At 43.7% G+C, this 26,084-nt stretch overlaps 1 protein-coding gene across 1 annotated transcript; it reads left to right on the top strand.

Moving 5' to 3' along the window:
* The first annotated feature begins 6,367 nt into the window (after window positions 1-6,367).
* Window positions 6,368-15,447, top strand: LOC311153531 (uncharacterized protein). The gene is made up of 7 exons (XM_084205462.1): window positions 6,368-6,500; window positions 8,524-8,598; window positions 9,151-9,237; window positions 11,156-11,320; window positions 12,199-12,341; window positions 12,975-13,084; window positions 13,629-15,447. The coding sequence occupies exons 1-7, from the start codon at window positions 6,419-6,421 to the stop codon at window positions 13,777-13,779; spliced, it is 813 nt and encodes a 270-aa protein (XP_084061588.1). The 5' UTR covers window positions 6,368-6,418; the 3' UTR covers window positions 13,780-15,447.
* The last annotated feature ends 10,637 nt before the right edge of the window (window positions 15,448-26,084 follow it).

Below are 26,084 nucleotides of genomic sequence, written 5' to 3'. Positions count from 1 at the left end.
GAACAAGCCACTGTGAAAATTTCTCCCATGGGCAGCTCTGCAAGATGCAGATTCCCTTTTTCCCTCCCCACTCCATGATTAGTTCTGTCTTTGGTTCATCTCCCGGAGGGGCCAAAGTGTCTCAGTTTTGATATCCCTGTGCTGTCCTAACCTCCAAATACTCAATTTGCATTACTATATCCCTCAGCCCTGGTTCCCCCAAAAAACCGAGTCTTGGGCCTCTCTGGAGCAGACAGTATAAAAAGTGTCAGCATTTGATTAGAAAACTGAAATAAGAAGACATAAATATACTTCATGACTATACAGTCCTGTCTAAAGCTGGACTGTCAACAACATGACCTGGGATTCAAGCAATCTGTATGCAGTTTGATCTCTTTAAGCCCTGTGCCTGAGGATCAGATCAGGTAACTCTCCTTCTCTGTTTTTCATCTCTTCTTCCAACCCTTGCCCCAGAAAAATAATACAAATGGCTTTTCTACTTTTTCCCTGTAAGTTAATAGGAATAAACTACCATGTCCTCCAGAATCCACAGATCTGGGAAAAATTTTGTAGTGGATTATGCAATTAGGCAAATTGGAGGTGATGGACAAGGCACTTCCTGGCAGAACTGGTCAGAAACCTGCTAAGGGTTAATGTTTTTATGTCATTATACTGAAAGGTCTCAGGCAGCACAAGAGACGATGCACTCACTCCCACCAAGGTATCGCACTTCCAGAGGCATTTTTCTTATTCTGCTCTTCCAGATTGCTATCACAGGAGCCCTTTCCATGTGCCACAACAGCTTCCTCTGATAAGCCATGGCATTAAGACTTAGCTTCTTTCCTACAATTTTGTCCATAACCATCCCCCCACAGTGGCACAATTGGGGTTCATTTTAGAAGCTGCAATGGCAAGACAAGTTCCTCAGAAGAGCCCCTTTTCCTTGGTGAGGAGTGCCAACATTCCCCCACCCTGAGGAGTACTGGGTAGGAGGTAAACACTTGGCTGCCTTGTATTGGTTCTGTAGGACAAAACAGCTGTTAAAATGTTTAAAGATGTAGATGAGATGGCTTAGTACAGTTTCACTCAGGCAGGGTGCCAGGGCATATTATGTAAAGTGTTGATCTTTCCTACATTTTAAAGTGAATATAGAAGTCGGGTTCCAGCCCTCCTTCCTGGCAACAGGCCCAGCCTCGGGCACTTCCATATAAACTGGGCTTCTCCTAACTGCCCAAGGCATCAGCAAGACTCAGAGACTGCAGAGTAGGTGGTGATATTCTTCTCAGGAATCAAGAGAATGCTCTTCATCTTGTTCCTTCCATGCTTTTGTTCTGGCCAGCTTGCATTTCCACTCCTGCATTTCCCCACCTTCCTGGATCCTTCCAGCATGTTCTACCTCTGCTGGGACCATGAGGAACAGGAGCTGATGGGGTTGAGCTGTGCATCCACACTGGCGGGGTGGCATGTGGATTCAGCCCTCATAGAAAGCTACCTAGATCTGACATTGTGACAGGAGGTTTCTTCTGAAATGGCAGCATCTACTTCTCTGTAAATGGAAAATATTTCCTCTTCATCCCCCTTTGCCAAGGGTCATGCTCCAAGTATGTTGGAAAAAAGGTATATTGAAAGGCTAAGAGGACTGGGAATCTTCAGCCTGGAAAGGCTGAGGGAATTGGGATTGTTCAGCCTGGAGAGGAGAAGGCTTTGGGGTGACCTCACTGTGGCCTTGCAGTGCCTGAAGGGAGCCCACAGGAAAGATGGAGAGAGACTCTTGACAAGGGCCTGGAGTGACAGGACAAGGGGGAATGGCTTCACACTGACAGAGAGCAGCTTTAGATGGATATGAGGAAGAAATCGTTCCCTTTGATGGTGCTGAGACCTCGTCACACTAAGATATATCAGGCATAGGATAGGACATCTTTGGGGATTCTTGTTTTTTCCACTGTCAGGCAACCACTAAGTGTAGATGTCTGATGTTAAAGCAGCTGGAGTTTAGAGAGGGAAAAATGCCACCAAGGCTGCTAAATAAAAACCAGGCTGTTTTGTTTTCCTTTAAGTATAAGAGAGAAACAGCTTAATTTTATCCAGATAGAGAGAAAAAGTTTATACCAGTTTCAGTGGTTTTACTTTGTTCAGCTGTTTTCAGTTCCTCTTTCACACAACAGTAAAATATACATTGCACAAAATATGTCACAATGTTTGTCTAAAAATGGGTAAACTTTGGAGGCAGTGAGGTAGCTAGCCTTCCTTATGGTCATCAGCTGGTTGCAAAATGATTCTTGTTAAAACCACTTTTTAAATCTTTCTTGGAACGTAACCCAGACAGGGACCTTTTGGCTGTCAATTACTGCAGGAAAAAATGGAAGAAACACTTGTTTTTATTTGTTTAATAATGATTTTTAAAAATAATTTGGGGTAAACCCAAAGCATTTAATTTCTCCTAAAAGAACATCCTGAAAGGAAAAATTGAAATGTTTGATTTCAAAAATATTAGACATTCCATTATTTTCAGAAAATATATTTAACGTTAACAATGATTTTTTTCCTCCTTGGTAGCAGAAACTCTTTGTTTATATTAGAAAATAATTTTGGTCCCAAAAAAGTTACAGGTTTTTTCAAATCTTTTACATATCAGAAAATATCTCCCAATTATTATAGGTCTGGATACAGTAAGCAAGCAGATTAAATCCAGAAAAATCCACATTTGCTCAGCTGTCAAGCACATCCACTGAACCAAAGGAACAGATAGTTTGAGGGAACGACATCCTAGCTACTGTAAGTGGAATTTAGTGAGGCTTTCTATTTGAAATCTTCCTTCTAAGCCTCTCTCACATTCTTGGATTTCGTTTTAATTTTCCTTTTTACTACAACCAAATAAAAGTCATGATCTTGAATTGTCAAATCCTGAAAAACCATCCCAAAAGGTTTGCTTTCACAAAGGAGGGTTGTTTTTGCAAGTGTTTGCTGCATTCTTTGTTCATAATGTATATTTCATTTAAAATATTTTATCTATTTCAGAATAGCTAATTTGCAGGCTACTTATCTTTGAATTTAGATCTTGTAATGAAATCTTTACCAAATCTGTTTTCTTGATGAGGTACAGAGAGACATAGGACTCAACTGACCCCAGAAGATTCTTCACTTCTGACTTGGGGCTGCACAATATTAGTATTGGACAATAGCCTGGTATGTTAAAAATCTCCCCTTCTTCTGTCTTTCTTGGTCAAGGGCACACTGAGTTTGGGATTGCAGAGGCCAAAAGATGGACATGACTCGTCTTGGAAAAATGGAAATAGAGCTGGCAAGAGTAGGAGTGAAGTGGGGTGTGAGAGGTTCTCTGTTATGAAAATGCGGTCAGATGTTGCCCATGCCCTTAGCTAGAGTTAAGGAAGCCAAATTCATTAGGGGCTAGGGAATTGCAGCAGAAGTATTAACACAGACATGCAGGGCCATTGTCCCACCCATATAGACCCACATGAAAATATCTTTAAGTTACTGAAGATATTTACCCATCATAGTTTTGTGGGAAATACTCAATACCACAGAGAAATAGTAAGTATATATTTAAATGCTGAAAAGTGTGGCTAAGTGCTCAGAAATACAATACAAACTACCCTGTGTGCTATCTCCAGTATTAAGTTATGCAGCATCTCAGTATCACATAACAGGATTTACAAGGGAAGCTGGATCCCTCTTTTAACTTCTCCCCCATGGTATTTGCACCATCGTTGTCAAATGGAGTTCAAAAGCATCAACTCAGTGGGGTATTGCACCTTCCTTCTTCAAACAGCACCAGCCCACACAGTCAGCACTCAAGATGCAGCAGAACCTGCTGATGAGCGTAGGCAATATTCCACAGGAAAGAGGGGCACTATTTTTATGGCAAAATTTGTGGGATTGGTGCTATCATGTGCTTCTCACTCCAGAAAACCAGCAATAAAACCCAAAAAAGTTGATTGAACTCAATGGATGTTTCCTACACTCAGTCCATGTTACAACTGTCAAATTAGCAATACAATTCCCTAATAGAAAGGAAAAATCTGAATGAAAAAAGGAATTAAGACTTGGTGAAGCTGAAAAATCACAGAATACCTTGGGTTGCTGTGAGAAGCTGTGGCTGCCCCATGCCTGGAAGTGTCCAAGGCCAGGTCGCATGGGGCTCTGAGCAACTTGGGACAGGGGAAGGTGTCCCTGCCCATGGCAGGGGTTTGGAACAAGATGATCTTTAAGATTCTCTCCATTCCACCTTTGTGGAGATGTGGAATGGCTTCCCAACTTTGTTGTGACAGTAGCCCATCTTTTATACTGTTAAACAAGCTGGCATTATAATTTCTAGTTTCATTCTCCTATTGGATTTCCCCCAAAGGCTTAACAAGGGCCCAAGGGGGAACCAAGGGAATTGTCTTGGATTGTGTACCCCCCCTAACTAGGGCAGATGTGGCCTTAGCCAGTTTCTGGATATGGAAAAGTAAACACCTGTTTTGCCGATAAACAAACACGTATAACAATAGTTAATTAATAATTGAATATATATAGCATTTGGTTGGAAAGTTCATCTAGAGGCATCTTTGGCTCAGGGTCTGTTGTTTAGGCCTCAGTATTTCAGCCTGCCGCAGAATTTCTGGACACATCTTCCTGTCAGGTCTGAGGGCCACTGCAAACTTTCATTTGACTGCAGTACAAACTTCTGAGTCATCAACCACCACAGAAACCACTTCACTTCCTCTTCTTTCTCTCACACATTTGGTGTTTCCTTGGCTTCTCTGGGCCTGTGATCAAGGGACATGAGGCACAGAATACCAGAACACATCCCTGGCCCTTTGAAGAAGCCTCTGCCATGACCACTAGCACCAGAGGGTGTTCCAGATCTTATGGCCCTGAGAGAATATGTCCATAATAGAAAATTGTCTTTCTGTGGAAGAAATAGGTTCAATCAGAATTGGTATTTTTTTTATTAAAAATCACTCAACTTCTTCCTATAGTTCGTTTTAAATCAGAAAAGCAATGTGTTATATTTCTATAAAGACAGGAATACAGTAGTCATAGAATCATAGAATTGTTTGGGTTGAAAGGGACTTCAAGGTAATCTCATTTCACCTCCCCTGTCATGGGCAGGGACACCTTCCACTATCCCAGCTTGCTCAGAGCCCCATCCAGCCTGACCTTGGACACTGCCAGGGATGGGGCAGCCACACTTCTTTGGGGATCTGGGCCAGGGACTCACCAACCTCACAGAGAAGAACTTCTTCCTAATAACCAATTTAAACCCACTCTCTGTCAGTGTGAAGCCATTTCCTCTTGTTGGTCACTCCAGGCCCTTGTCAAGAGTCTCTCTCCATCTTTCTTGTAGCTCCCTTCAGGCCCTGCAAGGCCACAGTGAGGTCACCCCAAAGCCTTCTCTTCTTCAGGCTGAACAATCTCATTCTCTCAAACTTTCCTAATGGCAGAGGTTCTCCAGCTTCTCAACACTTTCTTGGCCTCATGTGGACTCTCTCCAACAGTTCCATGTCCTTCCTGTGCTGGGACCCCAGAGAGAAAAGAAGTCACCCCTCAGCCTCCTTTTCTCCAAACTGGACAAACCAAACTGGAATCCTCAGCTGGTCCACACAGGACATTCCTTCCAACACTTCCACCAGCTTTCTTCCCTTCCTCTGAGCCTCCATTCAAGGACCTTCACATCCTTTTTAAATTCTAGGGCCCTGGGCTGGTTTTTGGCCGGGATAGAGTTAATTTCTCTCATAGCAACTGCTATGAACTACATTTTGGACTTGTGCTGGAACAGTGTTGAGACCACAGGAATGCTTTAGTTCTTGCTGAGCAGAGATTAAACAGAGTAAGAGTCCTCTGTTTGTCATCCCACCCCACCACTGAGGGGGCTGGGGATACACAAGGAATTGAGGGGGGACACAACTGACCCCAACTGCCCAGAGGGATATTACAAACTTGGAAAGACAAGGAATAGATTTGTTTAGGCCACACAATTCCAGTTGCTGCTTTAAGCAACTTTGGCGCTTCCCAAAACAGTCTGGACCAATCCCCTTTTCTGATCCCCATTTTGCCTCCAGAATTCCCTTACAGAGAATCAGACAATGTCTGAGAGCTGCAGAGCCCCCAGTGCTCAGGACACAGCATGGCACAGTGTTTTGTGTGTGGGTGGGTGAAGCTATGGGAACTCCAGACACTTTAAATGCAGAGCCACTTCCCAACACAGGTGACCTCAGGAGGCCATGAACTTATATTTCCTCACATTACTGACATAAAACCCTGTGCCATCAAAAAAAGAAGTAGAAACAGACTTCTCTTCTCATTAGAAGTTTCCGCATGACCGGAAGAGTCAAGAACTTCCTCCTGAAGGTTTGAGAGGGGAGGGAGCTCTGAGTCGTGCCCAGCCCAGAGTGTCACTGTCACAACAGCCGAGGGAGAACAGAGTGGAACAAGAATGGCAGAAAATGTCCTTTATGCTGACCTGAACTTGCCTGAACCAACCAGAGCCAGAAGCCTGACAGTCCCTGATGGCCAAGGTAGGTCCAGTGCTGGGCACTGAGCTTTCTGTGCATTCTCCAGTCTCTCTCCCATGTCCGTTGAGAGAGTTCCTTGGAGCTCCAAAGTGCCAAAGAGCACAAGGGAAACGTGAGGGCCAGGGCTGGAAAACTGCAGGGGAAGTGTCCAGAGAGGGTTGTTGATATTTACACAGATAAGTTGTTGGAAGATCTACTTTTCTCTTGATAAGGTGCAAGTGTGAGGCAGTGTCTCTGGGGTGAGATTAAAAGTCCTATTTATCCATTGTAGAGACCATTCCAGAGCTGAAGATCCATTGCTGCTGGCCCTGGCCTGTTGTCCCCCAGCAGACTGAGATTCCTGCAGCAAAGTGCTCAGGATGGAGTGGCTGCTGTTGCTGGTGCTCACAGCAGTCTCCTGCACAGCTGTTCCTGCTCCCTGAGCACAGCAGGCACTGCCTGGGGGCTTCTCCTCCTGCTCTGGCTGTGCCAACTGCTTGTTGAATGCACCAGTGGGAAATGTTTCATGGACAGGTTTAGTCTGATTTAGGATCAATGACTTTGCAAAATTCTAACCAAGGATTTATTTTTCTTTAATGAGTTTAAAATTATTGCATAAGTGTTTGCACTGGTTTTGTAGTATCTGCCATAAAAGTACATCCTATAAATTAACAGACTTCATACAGTGTATCTCTGTCTCTGTATTTATTTTTCTTTTATATTTCCTTTTCTTTCCTTCTAACCCTGCTTTCCCTCTGGCAGAAATTATTTCTTGCCATCCAATGTTTGTTATTTGCACAAAGTGAGAATCCTCTGCATCTCTTTTCGGATATGTGGAGTTACTAACACCCCAGGAAATGGGGTTTTACCACCCCTTTCAACTGATGAATGCAGGGCTCAATTGACCCCACTTGATGCCACCTGATTACAAGTTCCATTTTCTTTAAAATTTAGCCCATGTATTCCTAAACAGAATTTTGATATCTTTCTAGTAATATTTGGTTGTTTCTCTGCTTGTGCTTTTCAGGGAAACCCCTGCCAACTCTTCTATGTGTTCACTGAAATTATGCACAAGATTTCCCAGATATTTCTCCATCTTCTGAAAAGAGCTAAAACCCTGGCTTCTGTCTTAGCTCTGTACAGTGATAGAACCCAGGGGGCTCAGTGTTGTATATCACGATGACTTGGAGAGTTTTATAAAATTGCAACATCCTTTTTTTTACTTTCTACCCACTTTTTATCTCCCTCTGACCTTTCTTTCCTCTCCATATATTTTCTTCCCTGCTGCTTTGTATTTATTACCTGCAGATGATAGAACAGATTTCACTACTCTCCATGGTATTGTGTTAATTTAGATAAAATCTCAAACCCCTCTGAATTCAGCACAATCTGCAGTTTTCAGGCTTTGATGTTTTAGTCATTCTCACCATTCCTGTCTGGATGAACAACCTTAGCACCACCCTTTGCCTTTTCCTCCATTTTTTTCAAGAGTGACATTGTGAGTATGTGCCCCTGTCCCCTCTGGAATTGTCTGCCTTGAAGAGAAACCAGATTTGTTCCTGCCTACAGCAAGTTCTCCAAGGGTGAAAGTGTCATCATGGAACATGGAATCAGAATATCCTGAGCTGGAAGGGACCCACAAGGATCATCCAGTCTAGCTCCTGGCCCTGCACAGATACCCCAATAATCCCAGCCTGTGCATCCCTGAGAGTGTTTTCCAAATGCTGCTTGAGCTCTGGCAGCCTTGGGGCTGTGCCCGTCCCTGTGGAGCCTGCTCAGTGCCCTCTGGGGGAAGAATCTTTCCCTCATACCCAACCTGACCTGGCCTGACACAGCTCCAGCCGTGCCCTTGGGTCCTGTCCCTGGTCGCAGGGCACGCAGAGCACAGACCAGTGCCTATAATGGAGAAAAATAGAATTTGTGCATAGTTAACCACAGTCACATCAACCAGTTGCTGTCCTGTGTTCAGCATTTCTCACAACTTCCGTCATTTTTATTTCATTGAAGTTGATTCTCAGCTCTCTCTGTGCTCTGTTCTTGTTGCCAGGCTCAGGTTGTACCTATGCAGAAGTGAAAGTGAAAGCCCAAGACACAAACGCTGCAGCAAACTGCAAATCATCAGGTGAGTTTAACTGTCTGAAAAAGCGATGGGAATTTAAACAAGAAGGGCAGAGGGGCTGATCCTGATGCCCCAAACATGCAGTGACACAAAACCATGAGGAGGCAGGAGGATACAATTGAGTGCTATCCACACTCAGAGCAGGGGCAGCTGAGGTGTTGCATCCTGTGCCCCTAAACAATTGTTGGCTTTCCTGGGAAAGGAATTGAAGGATGTGATGGGACACACCCAGACCCCCCGGAGCTCAGGCTCCTGTCCCCAGCAGCTGGGAAAGTGAACAAAGGAGATGAGGATGCAGAGGGAGGGCATTGATTGGGAGGACTCTCTTCCTTTTCACCTCTCCTCAAAGCCATGGCAGGTTGGGATCTGTTCAGTTCCCTGAGCACAGGGCTCCAGAGCCAGTGGGGAAGCACCAGGACATGGAGCCTGGCTCCAGCCTGCCCACCTGGAATGCTCCAGAGTCCCAGAGGGAGCCTGAAAAGGCACCTTGGAATGGAGGGGAAAGGGGCTCTGTCCAGCTGTTCCCATAATCTTTATTTTTCTGTCCCTCTGTAGGTAAAAGCCGTTGTTCCAGAAAACATGTTGCTATATTGGTGGTGGTAATCCTCGTACTGGTCCTGGCAGTATATTTAATAATCACATGTAAGTTCTTTTGTTAGTATCATAAGAGCCATTTATTTGTGTGTCTCTCCCACTGACTGATGTCCAGGCCATGACATCCAAAGCCAGTAGGAACAGAAGTTTGGTTTGAAGGCAAAGGACAGCAGTTTTTAGCTAAGAATAGCTGTAAGAGGAAATCTCTAAGAGAGTTGAGTGGTTTGAAAGTTAAAAATTCCAAGGGATAAAAAAGCCCAAATCCCAATGAAAAACTGACGACATTCAAATGACAAAAAATTTATTATACAAATGTTTTGAAGAAACTAGTTAAGATATGATAATGCCTACCAGTAGTACAATTGCTAACTGTGAGAATCCCACAAGCTGATAAGGTGTATTATAAGGCCAAGATGTCCATAACACCAAAAATCTTAAAATAATTATGAATTCAAGTTCATTTGAAGGAGACAACTAAAACTCATCTTAAAGGAGTTTCCTTAAGATCATAACATATTTTTACCTACATAAAAAGATAAATTATACTTTGTAGAAATAAAAATCCTACTTCCATTTGAAAAAAAAAATTAATATATGCAATTTGTATTTCCTTTAAATGTTTTCAAAGAACCATTTTAAAATTTCAGATGGTTTTGTTTGTTTGTTTCCATCTAAGCTGAGAAAGCTTGAGAAGTTTCCACAACCAATCACTCTCAAGTCCCAGAGTTTGCCACCTGCTCAGAGATGCACATGGGGAAGACATGGCAAAGGCTTTGATCCTTGGAACTTAAAAAACAGGGCAGGGGGAGGCAAGTCATTCTTCTTTTTCAAGGCAAAGAGTTCAGGATTGATATCTAACAGTGCCCTGACATTAATAAAATGTCAAACAGCAAAGGGTGGGGCAAATTAAAAACAAATAATGAAGCAACAGAAAAAAAAATGTAATTTACATTTAATGCAGTTTTAACATTGAAAGAGGAGTCATTAGACTTGGATCCAGGTCTGGCTTTAGTTATAGTTTTTTTTTTGTGGGGCTCAGTACTGGCTCAGAACATCTACAGACCTGAAAAAATACCCCTAAGTAACTTGAGATCTAGATCAAACTGGAGAAATGAAATCAAGGTAGTTTTTATGTTCCAGAGCACACAGGTTTCACAATGCTCCAAAACAAAACTGTTGAACTTTGAGTTTATAAAAATGCAGGCATGGAGTGGTGGGTGCTGCTGCTGCCTGTAATCTGTTCCCAACAGATCTGTTCTCCTGTAGGAAAGCAGGCTGGGCCAGCATTCAGACAATGCAGTCAAACCCCACCCAACACTCACCACAGCTGGCTCAGCCAGAGAAGCAAGAAAGGCTCTTTCTGCAAGGTTTTATTCCAGTGAAGCATGAGGCTGAAGGGGACCCCTGAGAAAGAGAGAGAACCCCCTGGAGCAGCAGCTTGATAAGGGGAAGGGGAGGGGAGCCGAGCTAAGGGCAGGGCAAAGGGGCTGGGTCTCCAGGGCAGGGGGGGAGGCCACCAGGGATAGCAAGCCAGGGAGGGGACAGGGAAAGGGGAAACCAGGGGAAGTCTATGTGGGAGTCTGTCTTTTCCTGCAGGAGAAACTACTCTATGGTAGGTAGTCACCAGCATTGATGGGGCAGAGGACCTGGGAATTGACTGAGAGGAGAGAGTTCATGGGATGCTACAAATTTCTTGTTTCAGTTTCGTATGAATTTTCCAAAGGATTTTGTTATGCCAAATACAATGTTATTAAGATATAACTTGTTTAAATGAACTAAAGTGTTGCCTTTTAGTCAGTGGAACCTGACCTGACCATTCTATGACTTTTATAGTAGACCCATGAGCAAGGAGGCAGATTTTGCAATCTGTGTTGGGTAATGGGGGGTCAGAGAGGTCCCACAGAGCTCTGACAGTGCATGGCACAGTGGTCACTCCTTGCAAGAAAAATGGTGTTCTTATTTCCAGATGGTCAAACTAAAGGAAGCCAGAATGGCTCAACAACATTGTCCTCCACCAAACAAAAGAAACCAACAACATTGCCCCCAGGAATCCAAGAAGACGCAAAAGCATTGTTCCCCACCAAGCAAGAGGACCCAACAACAGTGTCCCACACCCCTGAGGAGGCATTAGGTAGGCAATCCTCTTTTGTTCCCAAGAAATTTTCCAGAAGTCTGTTGGATTGATGGTTCTCTGTCAGGAATTTGTTCAGAAGGAAAGCAATCAAGCACTCTGCCATGTCAGGAGTACAAACCTCACCCTGGGACACTCCCAGCATGAGCTCTGCAGCCCATGGAGGGTTTGCATTTGCAGCTCCTTTGGAAGCAGGGCAGGCTCAGCTCTGCATTCCTGTTCCCCAGGGAAGAGCTGATGCCTCTGTGCTGCCAGGGCAGTGCAGGGTGAGGAGGGAAGGCACAGGAGGAAGAATCCCTCTGGTACCCAGCCCTGCAGGGAGCAGGATGGACAATGTGCCTGTGCTGCTTTCCCAAGGCCCCTCCACTGCCAGCCTGTGACCTCAGTGCAATTCCATGCTGTCCTTCAGGAGCTGCTGCATCCCCAAGCAAAGTGTCTCCTGCAGGCCCTGTCTGCCTGAATGCCATGCCCTTTCCAGCTGCCCCTCCCTGCTCCTCCTGCTGCCCTGCCTGGCAATGCACACCAATGTTGGTGCTGTCAGTAGCACCTCTGCTGCCCAATTCTGCATCAGGCAAACCAGGCTGTGGGGATCTGGGAGCTGCTTTTGTGCCCTGAGCACTTCTGTGTATGCCCTGAGCAAAGATGGGAAAGGCTGGATCACGTTTGCTGTGCTGCTCCCTGTCTGGCTCCTGCCTGCTGATTCTGGGCTGCTATCAGCTCCAGAGGCTGGGGGGATCCCTGGTGCTCTGCTGACAATTCTCAGTAGGAGCACACAGGCATTTCTGGGGCTGGAATTGCCTCTGTGACCTCTCTTTTGTTGTGCCATCATTTGGTCAGTGTGAACACAGATTTTACACACCTCTTCTTCCCTTCTGCAGGCTGCCCCCCAGCATGGAAAAAACATGGGAGAAAATGCTACTTCTTTTTTCCACAGAGGAAATCAAAGGATTGGAATGCCTCCCATGCAGAATGCAGTGCCATGGGCTCAGAGCTGGTGGTCATTGACAGCAGGGAAGAGCTGGTGAGATCCAACTCCTGGGGCAGCTGCTCGGGGGGCTGGAGCTGCCTGGCCAAGGGCTGAGCAGTGACACTTGTGCCACCTCCTGTCACACGTGCTTGGGCTCTGGGACCTGCTGCCAGCCATGCACAGCCCAGGCCGGGCAGTGGGAGCAAAGCCCTGCACAGGGAGAGGCCTCCTGGGCCTTGGAGTCCTGTCCCTGGAAGCTTCTGTGCCCAGGCCTGATCCCATGGACAGGAGCAAACTCCCTGCCCAGCTGGCTGGGCTTTCCCAGGGATTTAGCACACAGGCCATGCAGGTTGGACAGACACTTCTTTGTGAGAGCCAAGGCTGTGACAAAACCTGGAAAGGCTTTGCCACCCCCACCCAAAGGGAAAATTGTCCCCAGGAATCGAGTCACACCTGTCTGACTGCAACGTAGGGCACCACAACATTTAATATCTTCAAAAGGGGCCTCCAAAAGGGAGGTGATCTTCAGTTTAAAAGGAGAAATGCAATCTCTGGAGCTGTGGGCAGAGGTGCTGTGGCTGGATGCACACTGCACTCTCTGTGCTGCCTGTTCAGCACTGAGCCTTCTGTGCCTCTACTGAAGAAAATGTCATTTTCATGTGTTCCCATTGTTGGCTTCCTTTCCAGAGGTACCTGCACTCACAATCAAGATATAACTACTACTTACTTGGGCTCACATACTCTCCAGAGGAGCAGAAGTGGAAGTGGATCAACAACGTGGACCATGACCCAGCCATGTGAGCTCCTTCCAGCAAGTCCCTGCCAGGCAGTGTCTGGGGAGGGGAAAATGCCCAGGGCAGAGCAAAGAGCAGAGAGCCCAAGGGAGAGCAGGGACTGTGCTTTGGGGGAAGCTGATTGCTGGAGATGCAGGTGCTTCAGCACATGCCTGTGCCAAGGAAAGGGAGCCTCTCAGGGCCAGGGAACACAGGCCTGTCCTGTAAGGATGGCAGCAGAGGACACAGCTGGAGTTGTGCTGGGGAAGGAAGGATCTGGCTGGATGCAGCTCCCTGGGCAAAGGAAGGACACAGGAGGCAGGGACAAGAGAGAGGGGGATGTCAGCACCATTGGCTGGAGGGGACCAAAGCAGGGGAATGCTTCTGCATGGGAAGGCATTGTCCAGAAACTTTTGTGGAGATGTGGGGAACAGCAGTGAGCAATGGAGGGAGATTCCAGGAAGGCTGTTCCAGATCCCAGTGGCAGTAACACAGCTTAGCAGGTGCCACTCTGCCTTTCACTGCGTGTCAGGAATGTAACCAAAAATGACTATTTTTTCCTGACCAGGTTCAGTATAACTGGACGTTGCTGTGACTATCACTGCACAGCCATTGGATTTGGTGAAGTACATACTGCATCTTGTGGTGGATCCGAAACAACACAAAATCTGTGTGAAAAAGCTGCAACAATGACAAAAAGGCATCAGCAGGAGAGCTAAAACCAGGAGGTGCAGGCTGATATGTTTTACCCAGCTTCCTGTAGGAGCCATGGATGGGATGTGTCTCCTTTCTCTTGAGCTGCCCACTCTCTGCTCCCAGGCTCTCCTGCAGCCTCTCTCCAGCCTCGGGGCTGAGCTCAGCCCAGCTTTTCCCTGATGCTGTCTGAGCCTGGATGGATCCCCTCTGGAAGAGCTGGCACTGGCACACAGGAGGACTCTGGCACTGTCTCATGTCAGAGGTGGCACTTCCAGGCAGGAATTGCCAGGGGAGAGGAGTCCAGCCTGGGCCCAGGGCTGATCCCACACAGATCTTGACTGTGCAATTCACATCCATCCACAGCCTTGTGTTCCCAGCCCTGCCTGGGCACATGGAGACTGTTCTAAATGATCAAATCCGCAGCCAAATTTTAAAAAATGGACAAAGATTTATTAAATGAATTACAAATTATGAAAAATCCGCCACAGCCAAGACAGCGTCAACTCCAGTATTTGGCACAGGGTGAACCTGGATCCGACTGACAGAGTGCCAGTGTTTCCCCGGAGGTTCACCCCGACTGTCTCGTACAGCCCGCTTATATACCCTATATTCTCCCCAAGGCCTGCATAACACAGGATGTCCCTTGTGTTTCTTCATATGTAGAGTTAGAACATAGGGATGCAAAAGTCACTCCCGGTGCTTCCACAACCATCTTGGTCCTTCCTGGATGTTCTTTTCACATGGATAACCGAGTCCATACGGATGCAAAAGGCGTGCCTCCATGTAAAGCTTTGTTTCACATGTACTGGGGGGTGTCGGTGCTTTGGGATGACTGATGTAATCTGTTCCATGGTGCTTCAGGATGACAGATGTAATCTGTTCCATGTTGTTTCTCCTGAAAGGCTTAATCATCTCAAGGAAGACGACGTTCATGGCCCGGGAAAACTTCATTCTTAACCTAAAGACTTGATATTATCTTTAGCGTGGTCCGGGAACTGATTGAATAAAAATAGGACTATGCTCCCGGCCGCAGTGGTCAAGGGCATGCGGGGGATTCATGGAATATTTTATACATACCCATATTTATTTATAGCATGAATTAACTATACATCTATAACAGAGACTCTTCCCCACCTGGCCACAGCCTGGCCTTGCCTGCAGCCACAAGGGAAGGGCAGCACAGATTTCTGGCTGGGATCCTGTAGGGAAGGGCAACCCCCTCCTTGCCAGTCTCATGGTCAAGATAACACAAAGTCAGGTTGGGTTGTGGATAAACCTTCCCCTGCCCCTGACTGTCCAAGAGCACACGGAACCCCAGAGCCTGGGAGGGAAATGGGAATCGGCCCAAGGGAAAGGATTCTACAGCAGCACAGCTCTGGGCATAAAATCAGTCCTGTGTGGGGAAGGGAAGGAATGTCAGATTTCGAAATTGCTGGGGAAGGACACAGGATGGAGATGAGTAGAGAGCAGCAAGGCCTGAAGACCAGAGTCACAACTGAAGCTGAGCTGGACAGAAAACAGGACAATGAAACCCAGAGTGACCTGTGAAGGAGCTGGTGAGAAGCATGAGAGTGACCCACAGGGAATGGCAACACAGTGCTCTGCACTCTTTTCCTGTGAGATTGGTCCCAGGACAGGGCAGCTCTCTGGATGTGCTTTGGGTCCCCCCAGAGAGCTCCACTCAGCTGCCTGGGCTGACTGCTGGGCCCTGTAGAGTTCTTCTCCTTTCCATTCCATGGAATAAAGCTTTTCTTTCCAAAACACAAAGCTGTGCTTGTGTGTGAGTGGGTGAAGCTTTGGGAGCTTCAGGCACTTCCAATCCAGAACCACTTCCCAACACAGGGGACCTCAGGGAGGCCATGAAATTGTATTTCCTCACGTTATTGACATAAATCCCTGAGCCATCAAAAGATGAAGTAGAAACAGACTTCTCTTTCGTTAGAAGTTGAGGTGTGACTGGAAGAGTCAAGAACTTCCTCTTGAAGGTTTGAGAGGGGAGGGAGCTCTGAGTCGTGCCCAGCCCAGAGTGTCACTGTCAGAACAGCCGAGGGAGGAGAGAACAGAGTGGAACAAGAATGGCAGAAAATGTCATTAACTCTGACCTGAACTTGCCTGAACCAACCAGAGCCAGGCTACACACCATCCCTGATGGCCAAGGTAGGTCCAGTGCTGGGCACTGAGCTTTCTGTGCATTCTCCATTCTCTCTCCCACATCTATTGAGAGAGTTCCTTGGAGCTCCAAAGTGCCAAAGAGCACAAGGGGAAACATGAGGGCCAGGGCTGGAAAACTGCAGGGGGAGTGTCCAGAGAGGGATGTTGATATTTACAAAGGCAAGTTGTTGGAAGATCTACTTTTGTCTTGCTGAGGTGCAAGTGTGAGGCAGTGTCTCTGGGGTGAGATTAAGAGTTCTTTTTATCCATTGTGGAGACCATTCCAGAGCTGAAGATCCATTGCTGCTGGCCCTGGCCTGTTGTCCCCCAGCAGACTGAGATTCCTGCAGCAAAGTGCTCAGGATGGAGTGGCTGCTGTTGCTGGTGCTCACAGCAGTCTCCTGCACAGCTGTTCCTGCTCCCTGAGCACAGCAGGCACTGCCTGGGGGCTTCTCCTCCTGCTCTGGCTGTGCCAACTGCTTGTTGAATGCACCAGTGGGAAATGTTTCATGGACAGGTTTAGTCTGATTTAGGATCTATGACTTTGCAAAATTTTAACCAAGGATTTATCTTTCTTTGATGAGTTTAAAATTGTTGCATAAATGTTTGCACTGGTTTTGCAGTATCTGCGTTAAGGTACGTACTGTAAATTAACAGACTTCATACAGTGTATCTCTGTATTTCATTTTCATTTTTCTTTTTTATTTAAATATGTGGTTTGAGATAATTCATGCCTATATGAGTTATACATGAAATACAGTTGTAGATAAAATTGCGTATATAACAAAAATCCAAAAAGCCTAAGACCACGGGCAGTCAGGGGACAGACTGCCACACAGAAATTTCAAAATTCCAGATGGCAGCAAGGAAAGGAAGCCTAATTAGTAAGCAAAAGGATGTGACCAGTGTGGAGATGGCCCTTTCCCAGGAGTATCCAGGGAACACCCAAGAGCAATGAACACTTGATAAGTGTCTTCAATCAAAATAGCCAGAGTTGTCAGGAACATACATCTGAATTCCGGGTTCCCGTAACTTGACATCAACATTCATCACTCCCCAGAAATAGCATTGTCCAGCTGAAAGGAGAACTTCATGCAGAAAGGAGACTTCATGCATATGCACAGTTATGAAAGGAATAGAGGAACCTCTGCCTTGGACAGAAAAAAACTGTATAAAACCAGCCCCAACAGAGACAGCATTTATGAACAGAGGGATCCGATGTGATAGAGGTCGGACTGAAGTTCACCTAGGGCCAATGCTGGGCTTGACGCTGTCCCTTTGATTGTTCCTCTCAAGACTGTATATCAGTCTCAATATAAAATCCATTTTTTATTAATTATTATATTGGTTTTATAGATTTTTACCTATAAGAATCTTGGTGACCCTGATGTGATCTGATTTAGGGGTCAGGGGACCTCGTCACCAGCCAGGAGGCACCCTGCTGATTTCTGCAGCCTGACTGGATTGGGAACCTCATAGAACCAGTCAGATCTCTAACCAAAAGCCAGAGCCACATTCAAAGAGGGGATCAAAATGGGCCCAGAGCACTCAGGTGATTCGGACAGATCCAGGGAATGGATCTCCAAAGCTGCAGTGCAGCTTTTTCACTCATAAAAATCTATGTGCACAAAGAGCCCACGCAGGAAAAGGAGCCGTAAGTATCGCGTGGTTGAGTGAGCGGTAATCGAGCGTGTGTGAGATGGGATTCTATCAGGAAGCGGGTGTGGGCCCCAAGATCACAGTTCCACTCTCCTATGAAGGAAGGGGTCGGTCCCGAGAGAAGCAGACTCATTTCACATGTAAAGGCTGAAACTCAGGGAGTTCCAGAGTCTCATCACAAGATGGGATCAAAAAGGGAAAGGACGTTCTCAAACATTTAGGAACTAGTAAAACTTCTTGATCTGGGATTCAGGTAAGAGAGCTCTCTACCAGCCAAAAAACTCACGGAACGGTTCTCTGTGGGGCTAAGTAAGATGGTAAATTTGAACAGACACCAAGCATAGAACTGGTACCAGAAAAAGACCCAGGATTCTCTCCGAAGATCCCAGCACAAAACCTAAAGTAAAAAAAAAAAGCTAGAAAAAAATAGTTCTTAAGGAAAATAAAGCAGAAAAAGTAAGGCTCAGGGAAAAACCCAGGTGAAGCCTTTAAAAGCACAAAGATCAAGCTTTCCCAAAATTCCAAGAGATAGTCTGTTGGAGTAGATGTTGGAACATTGAGAAGATAACCCCAAAAGGAGAGAGAAATCCAAGGAGAAAATAGTCCACTATTGCATAGAAATATGAGGAGATAAGAAATTAGAAAGCATCTAGTCTGGCCTCTGTTTAGCACCTTTGAAACACAGGCTTGCCAAGCTTTACATAATCATGTGAATAGCAAGAACTCACAGGATAAAGAGGAAAAAGAACAAATTAGGAATTATAAAATTAGAAGAGATAAGTCAGAATCAAGAGTTAAGGTTGACAATCAAGAATAAGGCTTGGGAGTCCTGTAACCATTTACCTCCCCTGCCTCAGCCTGTGAAGGAAGCTGTAAGACCAACTGCTCCTCCTAAAGCCACCTATTTTTCTCCTGCAAGGAGAACACAGAATAAAGCAAGGAAGAATATCAACAATAAAAGTAATAAAAATGAGAGCAGAAAACACCACCCACTTTTACTGAGGGGAGTACCAACCATGCCAAGAATTGTTAAGTTTGTTAATGCACCCCTTTAACACAGGAGATGTAAAGAAAGTATTTAAAAATTGTATTATGAGCAAGAGAAAAGACTACAAAAAGAAAGAGAGCTCGAGAAGTTAGATGGAAAAAAATTAAGAGAAAAAGAGAGAGTGCAAAAATTTGTTGAAAGAAGCACAAAAAGTTTATGTGAGAAAAAATAATGAAACTAAGGTAATTAATTAAAGAAGTTAATTTGACACAGTACCAGTTAAAGTTATTTAGCAAAGAAATGCAACCATACCAGACCCAAGAGCACCTGGGGTTGAGCCAACTTGAAAGAAAAAGTACTTTTTATATTTGTATTGTCCTATTGAAAATAAGAGTGAGTAAATAAATTAAAGTTGTCAAGAGATTAGGTGAGAGCAGGGAGAGAGAGACCAGAGATAAGTAGAATTCTGAGAAAAAGAGCTGATAAGTTGATTTCAAGAAAAGGAGGGAAAGAGGAAGTGCCAAGTGCCAATACATATACCTCAAGAAGCTCCGATTAGCCAAGTTTTTGATCTTAGTGCAAAGAAAACATGTATAACAGAAAATGTTGGGAAGTTCCTTTGCAAAAAAAAACGAGAGTATAAAATATAGAGATTAATTTTTAAAAGTTTTTGGAAGTTTTTGAGAGATGCCATGAAGATATTTTCAGAAAAAATAGATATCGTAGAGAATTTTTGCCAGAAAGATATTCTTTTAAAGAGTGAGAAAAAAGATGTATTAATAGTTTGTAGAAAAATCTTGTGAAGAAAGTAGTATTGAAGTGTCTTAATTTTGTGCATACCTTTGGAGAAGGTACAGCTTAAAAAAAAAAAGAAGTTTTTGAGTAGAGAGACTGGTTGAGAAAGATTGATGCAGTTTTGCAGATTAAAAGATTTTTAGAAATTTATTTTGAGTTTTAGAAGTCTTAAGAAATTTTAAGAAGTTTTTTTTTGGAAGCTTTAGAAGATTTTGAGAGCATTGAAAGTAATTATGAAATGCCAAAGAAAAATTATTTAATTCTAGTGTTTGATAAGAAAGAATTGAGTGTCAAAAAAAAAGAAAAAAAAAGAAAAAATAGTAGTAAAAGCAAGAGAGAACTTTAAAAAATCCCTGTTATTGAATAAAATGTAAAAATAAAAGTAAAGAATAAATTGTATAGGAAATATGTTGTTTAAAAGAAAATTTCAAGTCCCCCCAAAAAAGTAGCTATAAATGATTGTGTTACCACAACTAATAAGACATTTAGAGTATTGTAAGATCAAGACCCTTAAGTGTCTGCTCAAGTCTGTATGCAGTTTTAAAAGTGTAGACAAAAGTTTGATGAAGCTTGTGGCTCTAAAGTAAAACAGCCAAATTTATATGTTTGAATTCTAGAAGTGTTTTGTAGCTCATAATTAGTATGTGCATAAAATATGTGTTTAACCAGCCTCTGTTTGTCTCTAATTGTTAAGTTTGTGCTGCATTTGTTATAATGATAGCGTTTTAAGGTAAACTAGTAGTATATTGGTAAAGAAATAATTGTGCTTAAAGAGAAAAATTTAAAACATCCCATTTAGTTGGAAAAGCTACATCGTGTGTAAGTTTTAAAAGTTGAGATGTGTTTTTGAGAAAAATCTGCATGAAGTAATTATGAGTTTGAGAACTGTAGTTCTGAAATAATATTGTCATCCTATGATAAAAGTTACAGTTGCATCAAGCTACTATGTTTTTTTAAATGTCACGTTAAGAATATATGATGTGATGATTTTCTAAGTATGATATTTACTAGAAATCATTTCTAGTGATTCTTTTAGTTCAAAAGAAATTCCCATTGAAATACCTGAAGTAGCACATAAAAATGCATTCTACCCTGACAAAACCTTTGTATCTATCTAATAATTTTAAAGTGCAGTAAACACCTTTTGTTTTAGAAGTATACCTAAAGTTGTAAGCTGTAAAACCGATTGTTATGAGAGGTTGGGGTCACACATGGTAAGAGGGGATATAGACCTAAAGCCTTGTGTAAAAGGTGTCCAGAAGACAAACAGTATCTGATGAGCCGTATCTGAGAGCTCGCTACTGATTTGAGCATAACAGAATTAGACTCCCCAGAGTAGTATCACTTGCTTAAAAATGAAAATCAAATTCAAAGGCTCCAATCATAACAGTTGAGTGCTGGAGATTGAATAAAGTACCCTGCAGCACAGATGCAGTCAAACTATTGAGGCATGTGTTTTTAAAAGGAGATATGTGGCTCAGTCTGGGAATGGAACCCCAGAAGAATATTCTTGCTGCCAAGAAGACAGTTAACCTCACCACTGGCGGCAGCCCAGTAAGAGTAAGCAAAGGCCGAGGAATATTCCTATGAGGAATCCTGATGGGCCTGAGTCTAGTTGTGTGCAGTACAACTAGTCTGCACCTGGAAAACTCGCCCAGCATTGAGGGGCTGAGTCCCAGTAATGAGTGCAGGCAGCGCTTGCAGATTGTCCTGAGAAGACAACGAGAGGCAGAGACTGCAGCATACCCAGCCCCAGGAGACTGCAGCCAGAGTAAGAGAAGCAGGTACTGTACTTTAAATGGCACTCAGTATAAGATATGTGAATTAGTCAGAAAAACAATATGTTACTCACAAAAAGCGACATCTAAGGACGAGCAGTCAGAAACACCCATACATAAAATGTATAAGAAGAATGCTGAACAAATACCTATTCCTATCTGTAACAAATGTAATTGTATGGTATAGATCATAGGAAAAATAGAATCAGTATTTGTAGCTTATTTTCAAGTTAACAAACTATGTTAGAAATGTGTGTGATGAGCAGAAAGACCTACTGGGAAGGAAAAATCTTGAAATTTAAAAGTAGACTATCACTCTATAATGAACCTGTTATTCTTGACCTCCTTGTAGACCATGATGACAGAGTTTGTTCACAATTTGATAAAACGTTCTGCTTTTCAAGAATGAAAGAAAGAGTAGAACCAGAAAGTGAAATGAAGCAAGAAGCTCAAGAACAAAATAGATGTGAGTCTATGCAGAAAAAGAAAATAAAACAAGAGGAGTTAAAAACTCTGAGTGAACAATATGACCAACTAGAGAAACAATCTAATGATTGGAGATTGCCTGCTTCAGACAAGAACTTATTTATAGACTTGATGCAAGAAATCACTACAGAATTAAGATTATCCAATTGCTCGATTTGTGGGGGACCCAAGTTAGCCAAAAAATGGCATTCGAAAAGCGAGAGTTCAACTCCAGAGCAACTTCTAAAATAAGGTAATGCTAAAATTTCAACAAAGATAGAAGGAACTGAGAAATAGGCCTTAGATCAGAGGGTAATTAGAACAATTTGTATTAGCAAAGAAAGAAAAGAATATACTGAGGTAGTGAGATACAGCCCATGTATATCCACCCAGCAGTAAACTCCAATGACAAAAGCAAGGTCTAGCAACCAGAACCTCCTGCTAGGTATTAAGAGTCCTGAAAAAAAGACTAAATCTGAATGGAGTGATAAAATTAGACTCTCTTAGAACAAAAGCTCTGAAGCTAATCCTTACCAATGCCTAGAAGAACTAAGGAGTTACTAAGACGAACCAGAAAATACAAAAACTAAATAGAAAGCCCCTAATGGTTTGTATTAGAAATGCAGGAAAAAGGCATATAGTGAGTTCCCCCCAAAATAGAAAGGGTCGAGTACTCTAAGACTAATTAGACCTGTTTTCTTTACACTACTCCGAGCAGAAAGTAACTTATTGGGAGCACCTCGGTATGAAACTTTAAATAGAAAAAAAGAGAAATAAAGAAGAAATTACCTATTGTAGGTAGAAGCCAGACATAGGGTGAAGAAAAGTAGCCTAGAGAGAGAATAATAGAATACTATAGCCCTGAAACATGTGCCCAAGACAAGAGCTGAGGGTATAAAACCCCAATTTATCTATTAAACAGATTAATAAGACTCCAAGCAGTAGGAGAGATTGTCTCGAACCACACCTCAGACCCCCTCAAATTGTTATCAAGTTGAAATCAACATTTTCAAATAAGAGCTTTTGTATATCAGAACCAGACAGCACTGGATTATTTGTTGGCTGAAGAAAAGAGAGTCAGAATGTTGTATAGAAACTGATTACAGAGAGACCATCAGAGGCCTGGCAGCAGAAATTAAGAAAGTAGCACATGTTCCCGTCCAGAAATGGAATTCCATCCTCCAAGCATCCTGGTGGGATCAATTATTTGAAAGAGCCTAGTAGAAAAAGACAGTGTTCTTTATGGTGTGTTCTGTAGCTAAGGCTATGTTCCTACCCTGCTTAATACCATGTTTCATTAGACTGATACACTCTGTGGTGCAGGGCATGCAGAGAGCAGCCAGGCCTATGGACCCTGAGCCTGCTTCCAAAAATAATGAAGTATCCCAAATAATGAATCTAAGAGAAAGAAAACAGGAGAGTAGAGCAGCAGAAGTCTTAGCTAAATCTGAAAAGCAAATAAAAGAAGAGAGATTTGACTATAGAATATATCAAGAGGTGCCTCAAGAAGAATGAGATAGAAATAAAGAATCAGAAGAGGTCTAAGCGGGACCCTTTCTCCTTCTAAGAAATATCAGACAGACAGGTTTTAGAAATTAAGAGTAATTTTAGAAAAATTTATTAATAGTAGAAAATATAAAAATTGTAGAAAGAAGCATGAATTAATGTGTTTATATAGAAGGGGAGTGAGATAATTCATGCTTATATGAAATATATATGAAATAAAGTTGTAAATAAAATTGCATATGTAACAAAAATCCAAAAGCCTAAAACCACGGACCCTCAGGAGACAGATTGCCACATCAGAATTGTGAAACTCCAGATGGAGCAAGGAAATGAAGCCTAATTAGCAAGCAAATTAATCTGGCTGGTGGGGAGATGGGCCTTTCCTGGGAATATCCAGGGAACACCCAAGAGATGAACACTTGATCAGTATCTTCAATCAAGATAGCCAGAGTCCTCAGGAACATACATCTGAATTCTGGGTTCCCATAACTCTAACTGGACATCAGCATCCACCACCTCCCAGAAACAGCATTGTCCAGCCCTGCACAGAGAAAGGAGACTTCATGCATATGTGCAGTAACAAAAGAATAGAGGAACCTCTGCCTCGGGCAGAACAAACTCTATAAAACCAGCCCTGATGGAGATTTGTGAACAGAGAGAGGTTCCATGCGACAGAGGTCGGACCGAGGTTCACCATGGGCCGATCCTGCCTCGACACTGTACCTTTGACTGTGGCTATAAAAGACCATATTTTCAATCACAAAAATAAAATCCTTTGTAATTATTATTTGTTTACCTTTCTCATTAATAACCCATAACAGAAAGAATGCCAGATTTCGGATCTGCTGGGGAAGGGCACAGGATGGAGACCAGCAGAGAGCAGCAAGGCCTGAAGAACAGAGTCCCAACAGAAGCTGAACTGGACAGAAAATAGAACAATGAAGCCCAGAGTGACCTGTGAAGGAGCTGGTCAGAAGTGTGAGAGTGACCCACAGGGAATGGCAACACGGTGCTCTGCCCTCTTTTCCTGTGAGATTGGTCCCAGGACAGGGCAGCTCTCTGGATGTGCTCTGGGTCCCCCCAGAGAGCTCCACTCAGCTGCCAGGGCAGAGTGTTGGACCCTGTAGAGTTCCTCTCCTTTCCATTCCATGGAATAAAGCTTTTCTTTTCAAAACACAAAGCAGTGCTTGTGTGTGAGTGGGTGAAGCTTTGGGAACTCCAGACACTTCCAATCCAGAACCAGTTCCCAACACAGGGGGACCTCAGGGAAACCATGAACTGTGGTGTTGTGAGGTCCTCAGACTGGAGGTGAGAGATGAGAATTTGTCTTAATATTCTCAGAAGGCTGATTTATTATTTTATGATATGATATACAAAAACTATACTAAAGAAAGAGAAGGGATATTTCAGAAGGCTTCAGCAGTATGATAATGAAAGCTGGTGACTGAATCCTCAGTGTGACACAGCTGATGGTTATTGGTCATTAATTACAAACACTTCACATGGAACCAGTCAAATATGCAGCTGTTGGTAAAGAATCTCCAGACTACATTCCCAGACAATCTTGTTTTATATCTTGTTTTCATTTCTTTCTGAGGCTTCTCAGCTTCTAGGGAGACAAAATCCTGGTGAAGGGATTTTTCAGATAATATCATGGTGACAATGAACTTGTATTTCCTCATGTTACTGACATAGACCCCTATGCCAACAAAAGATGAATTAGAAACAGACTTCTCTTCTCATTAGAAGTTGAGGTGTGACCGGAAGAGTCAAGAACTTCCTGCTGAAGGTTTGAGAGGGAGGGAGCTCTGAGTTGTGCCCAGCCTAGAGTGTCACTGTCAGAACAGCCGAGGGAGGAGAGAACAGAGTGGAACAAGAATGGCAGAAAATGTCATTAACTCTGACCTGAACTTGCCTGAACCAACCAGAGCCAGGCTACACACCACCCCTGATGGCCAAGGTAGGTCCAGTGCTGAGCACTGAGCTTTCTTTGCATTCTCCATTCTCTCTCCCACATCCATTGGGGGTGGAATCACACCAAAGTGCCAAAGAGCAGAAGGGCCAGGGCCAGGGGTGGAAAACTGTATGGGGAGTGTCCAGAGAGGGTTGTTGATATTTACACAGACAAGTTGTTGTGAGATGTACTTTTCTCTTGCTGAGGTGCAAGTGTGAGGCAGTGTCTCTGGGGTGAGATTAAGAGTTCTTTTTATCCATTCTGGAGACCATTCCAGAGCTGAAGATCCATTGCTGCTGGCCCTGGCCTGTTGTCCCCCAGCAGACTGAGATTCCTGCAGCAAAGTGCTCAGGATGGAGTGGCTGCTGTTGCTGGTGCTCACAGCAGTCTCCTGCACAGCTGTTCCTGCTCCCTGAGCACAGGAAGCACTGCCTGGGGGCTTCTCCTCCTGCTCTGGCTGTGCCAACTGCTTGTTGAATGCACCAGTGGGAAATGTTTCATGGACAGGTTTAGTCTGATTTATGATCTATGACTTTGTAAAATTCTAACCGAGGATTTATCTTTCTTTAATGAGTTTAAAATTGTTGCATATATGTTTGCACTGGTTTTGTAGTATCTGCCATAAAATTACATCCTAAAAATTAACAGACTTCATACAGTGTTTCTCTGTATCTCATTTTCATTTTTCTTTCATTTTCTTTCCAACGTGGCTTTCACTCGGCCAGAAATTATTTCTTGCCCTCCAATATTTGCCATTTGTCCAAAGTGTGAACCCTCCACATCTCTTTTCAGATGGGTAGAGTTACCAGCACCCCAGGAAACGGGGTTTTACCACCCCTTTAAACAGATGAATTCACACCTAACTTGACAGGGAACCACAACTGATGTCACCTGAAAAAAGGTTCACTTAATTATAATTTCAAGTTTTTATACAGTTTCAATAACATTTTAATGCTGCTCTTCTTGTGCCATTTTGGAGAACAACTACCAACTCTTTTCTTATTTTTTGCACAGATCTTCCCAGATACTGAT

The sequence above is a fragment of the Fringilla coelebs genome (assembly GCF_963513975.1).
Source record: "Fringilla coelebs genome assembly, chromosome: 5".
Taxonomy (NCBI): Eukaryota; Metazoa; Chordata; class Aves; order Passeriformes; family Fringillidae; genus Fringilla; species Fringilla coelebs.
This window is presented reverse-complemented; position numbering and strand designations above follow the sequence as displayed.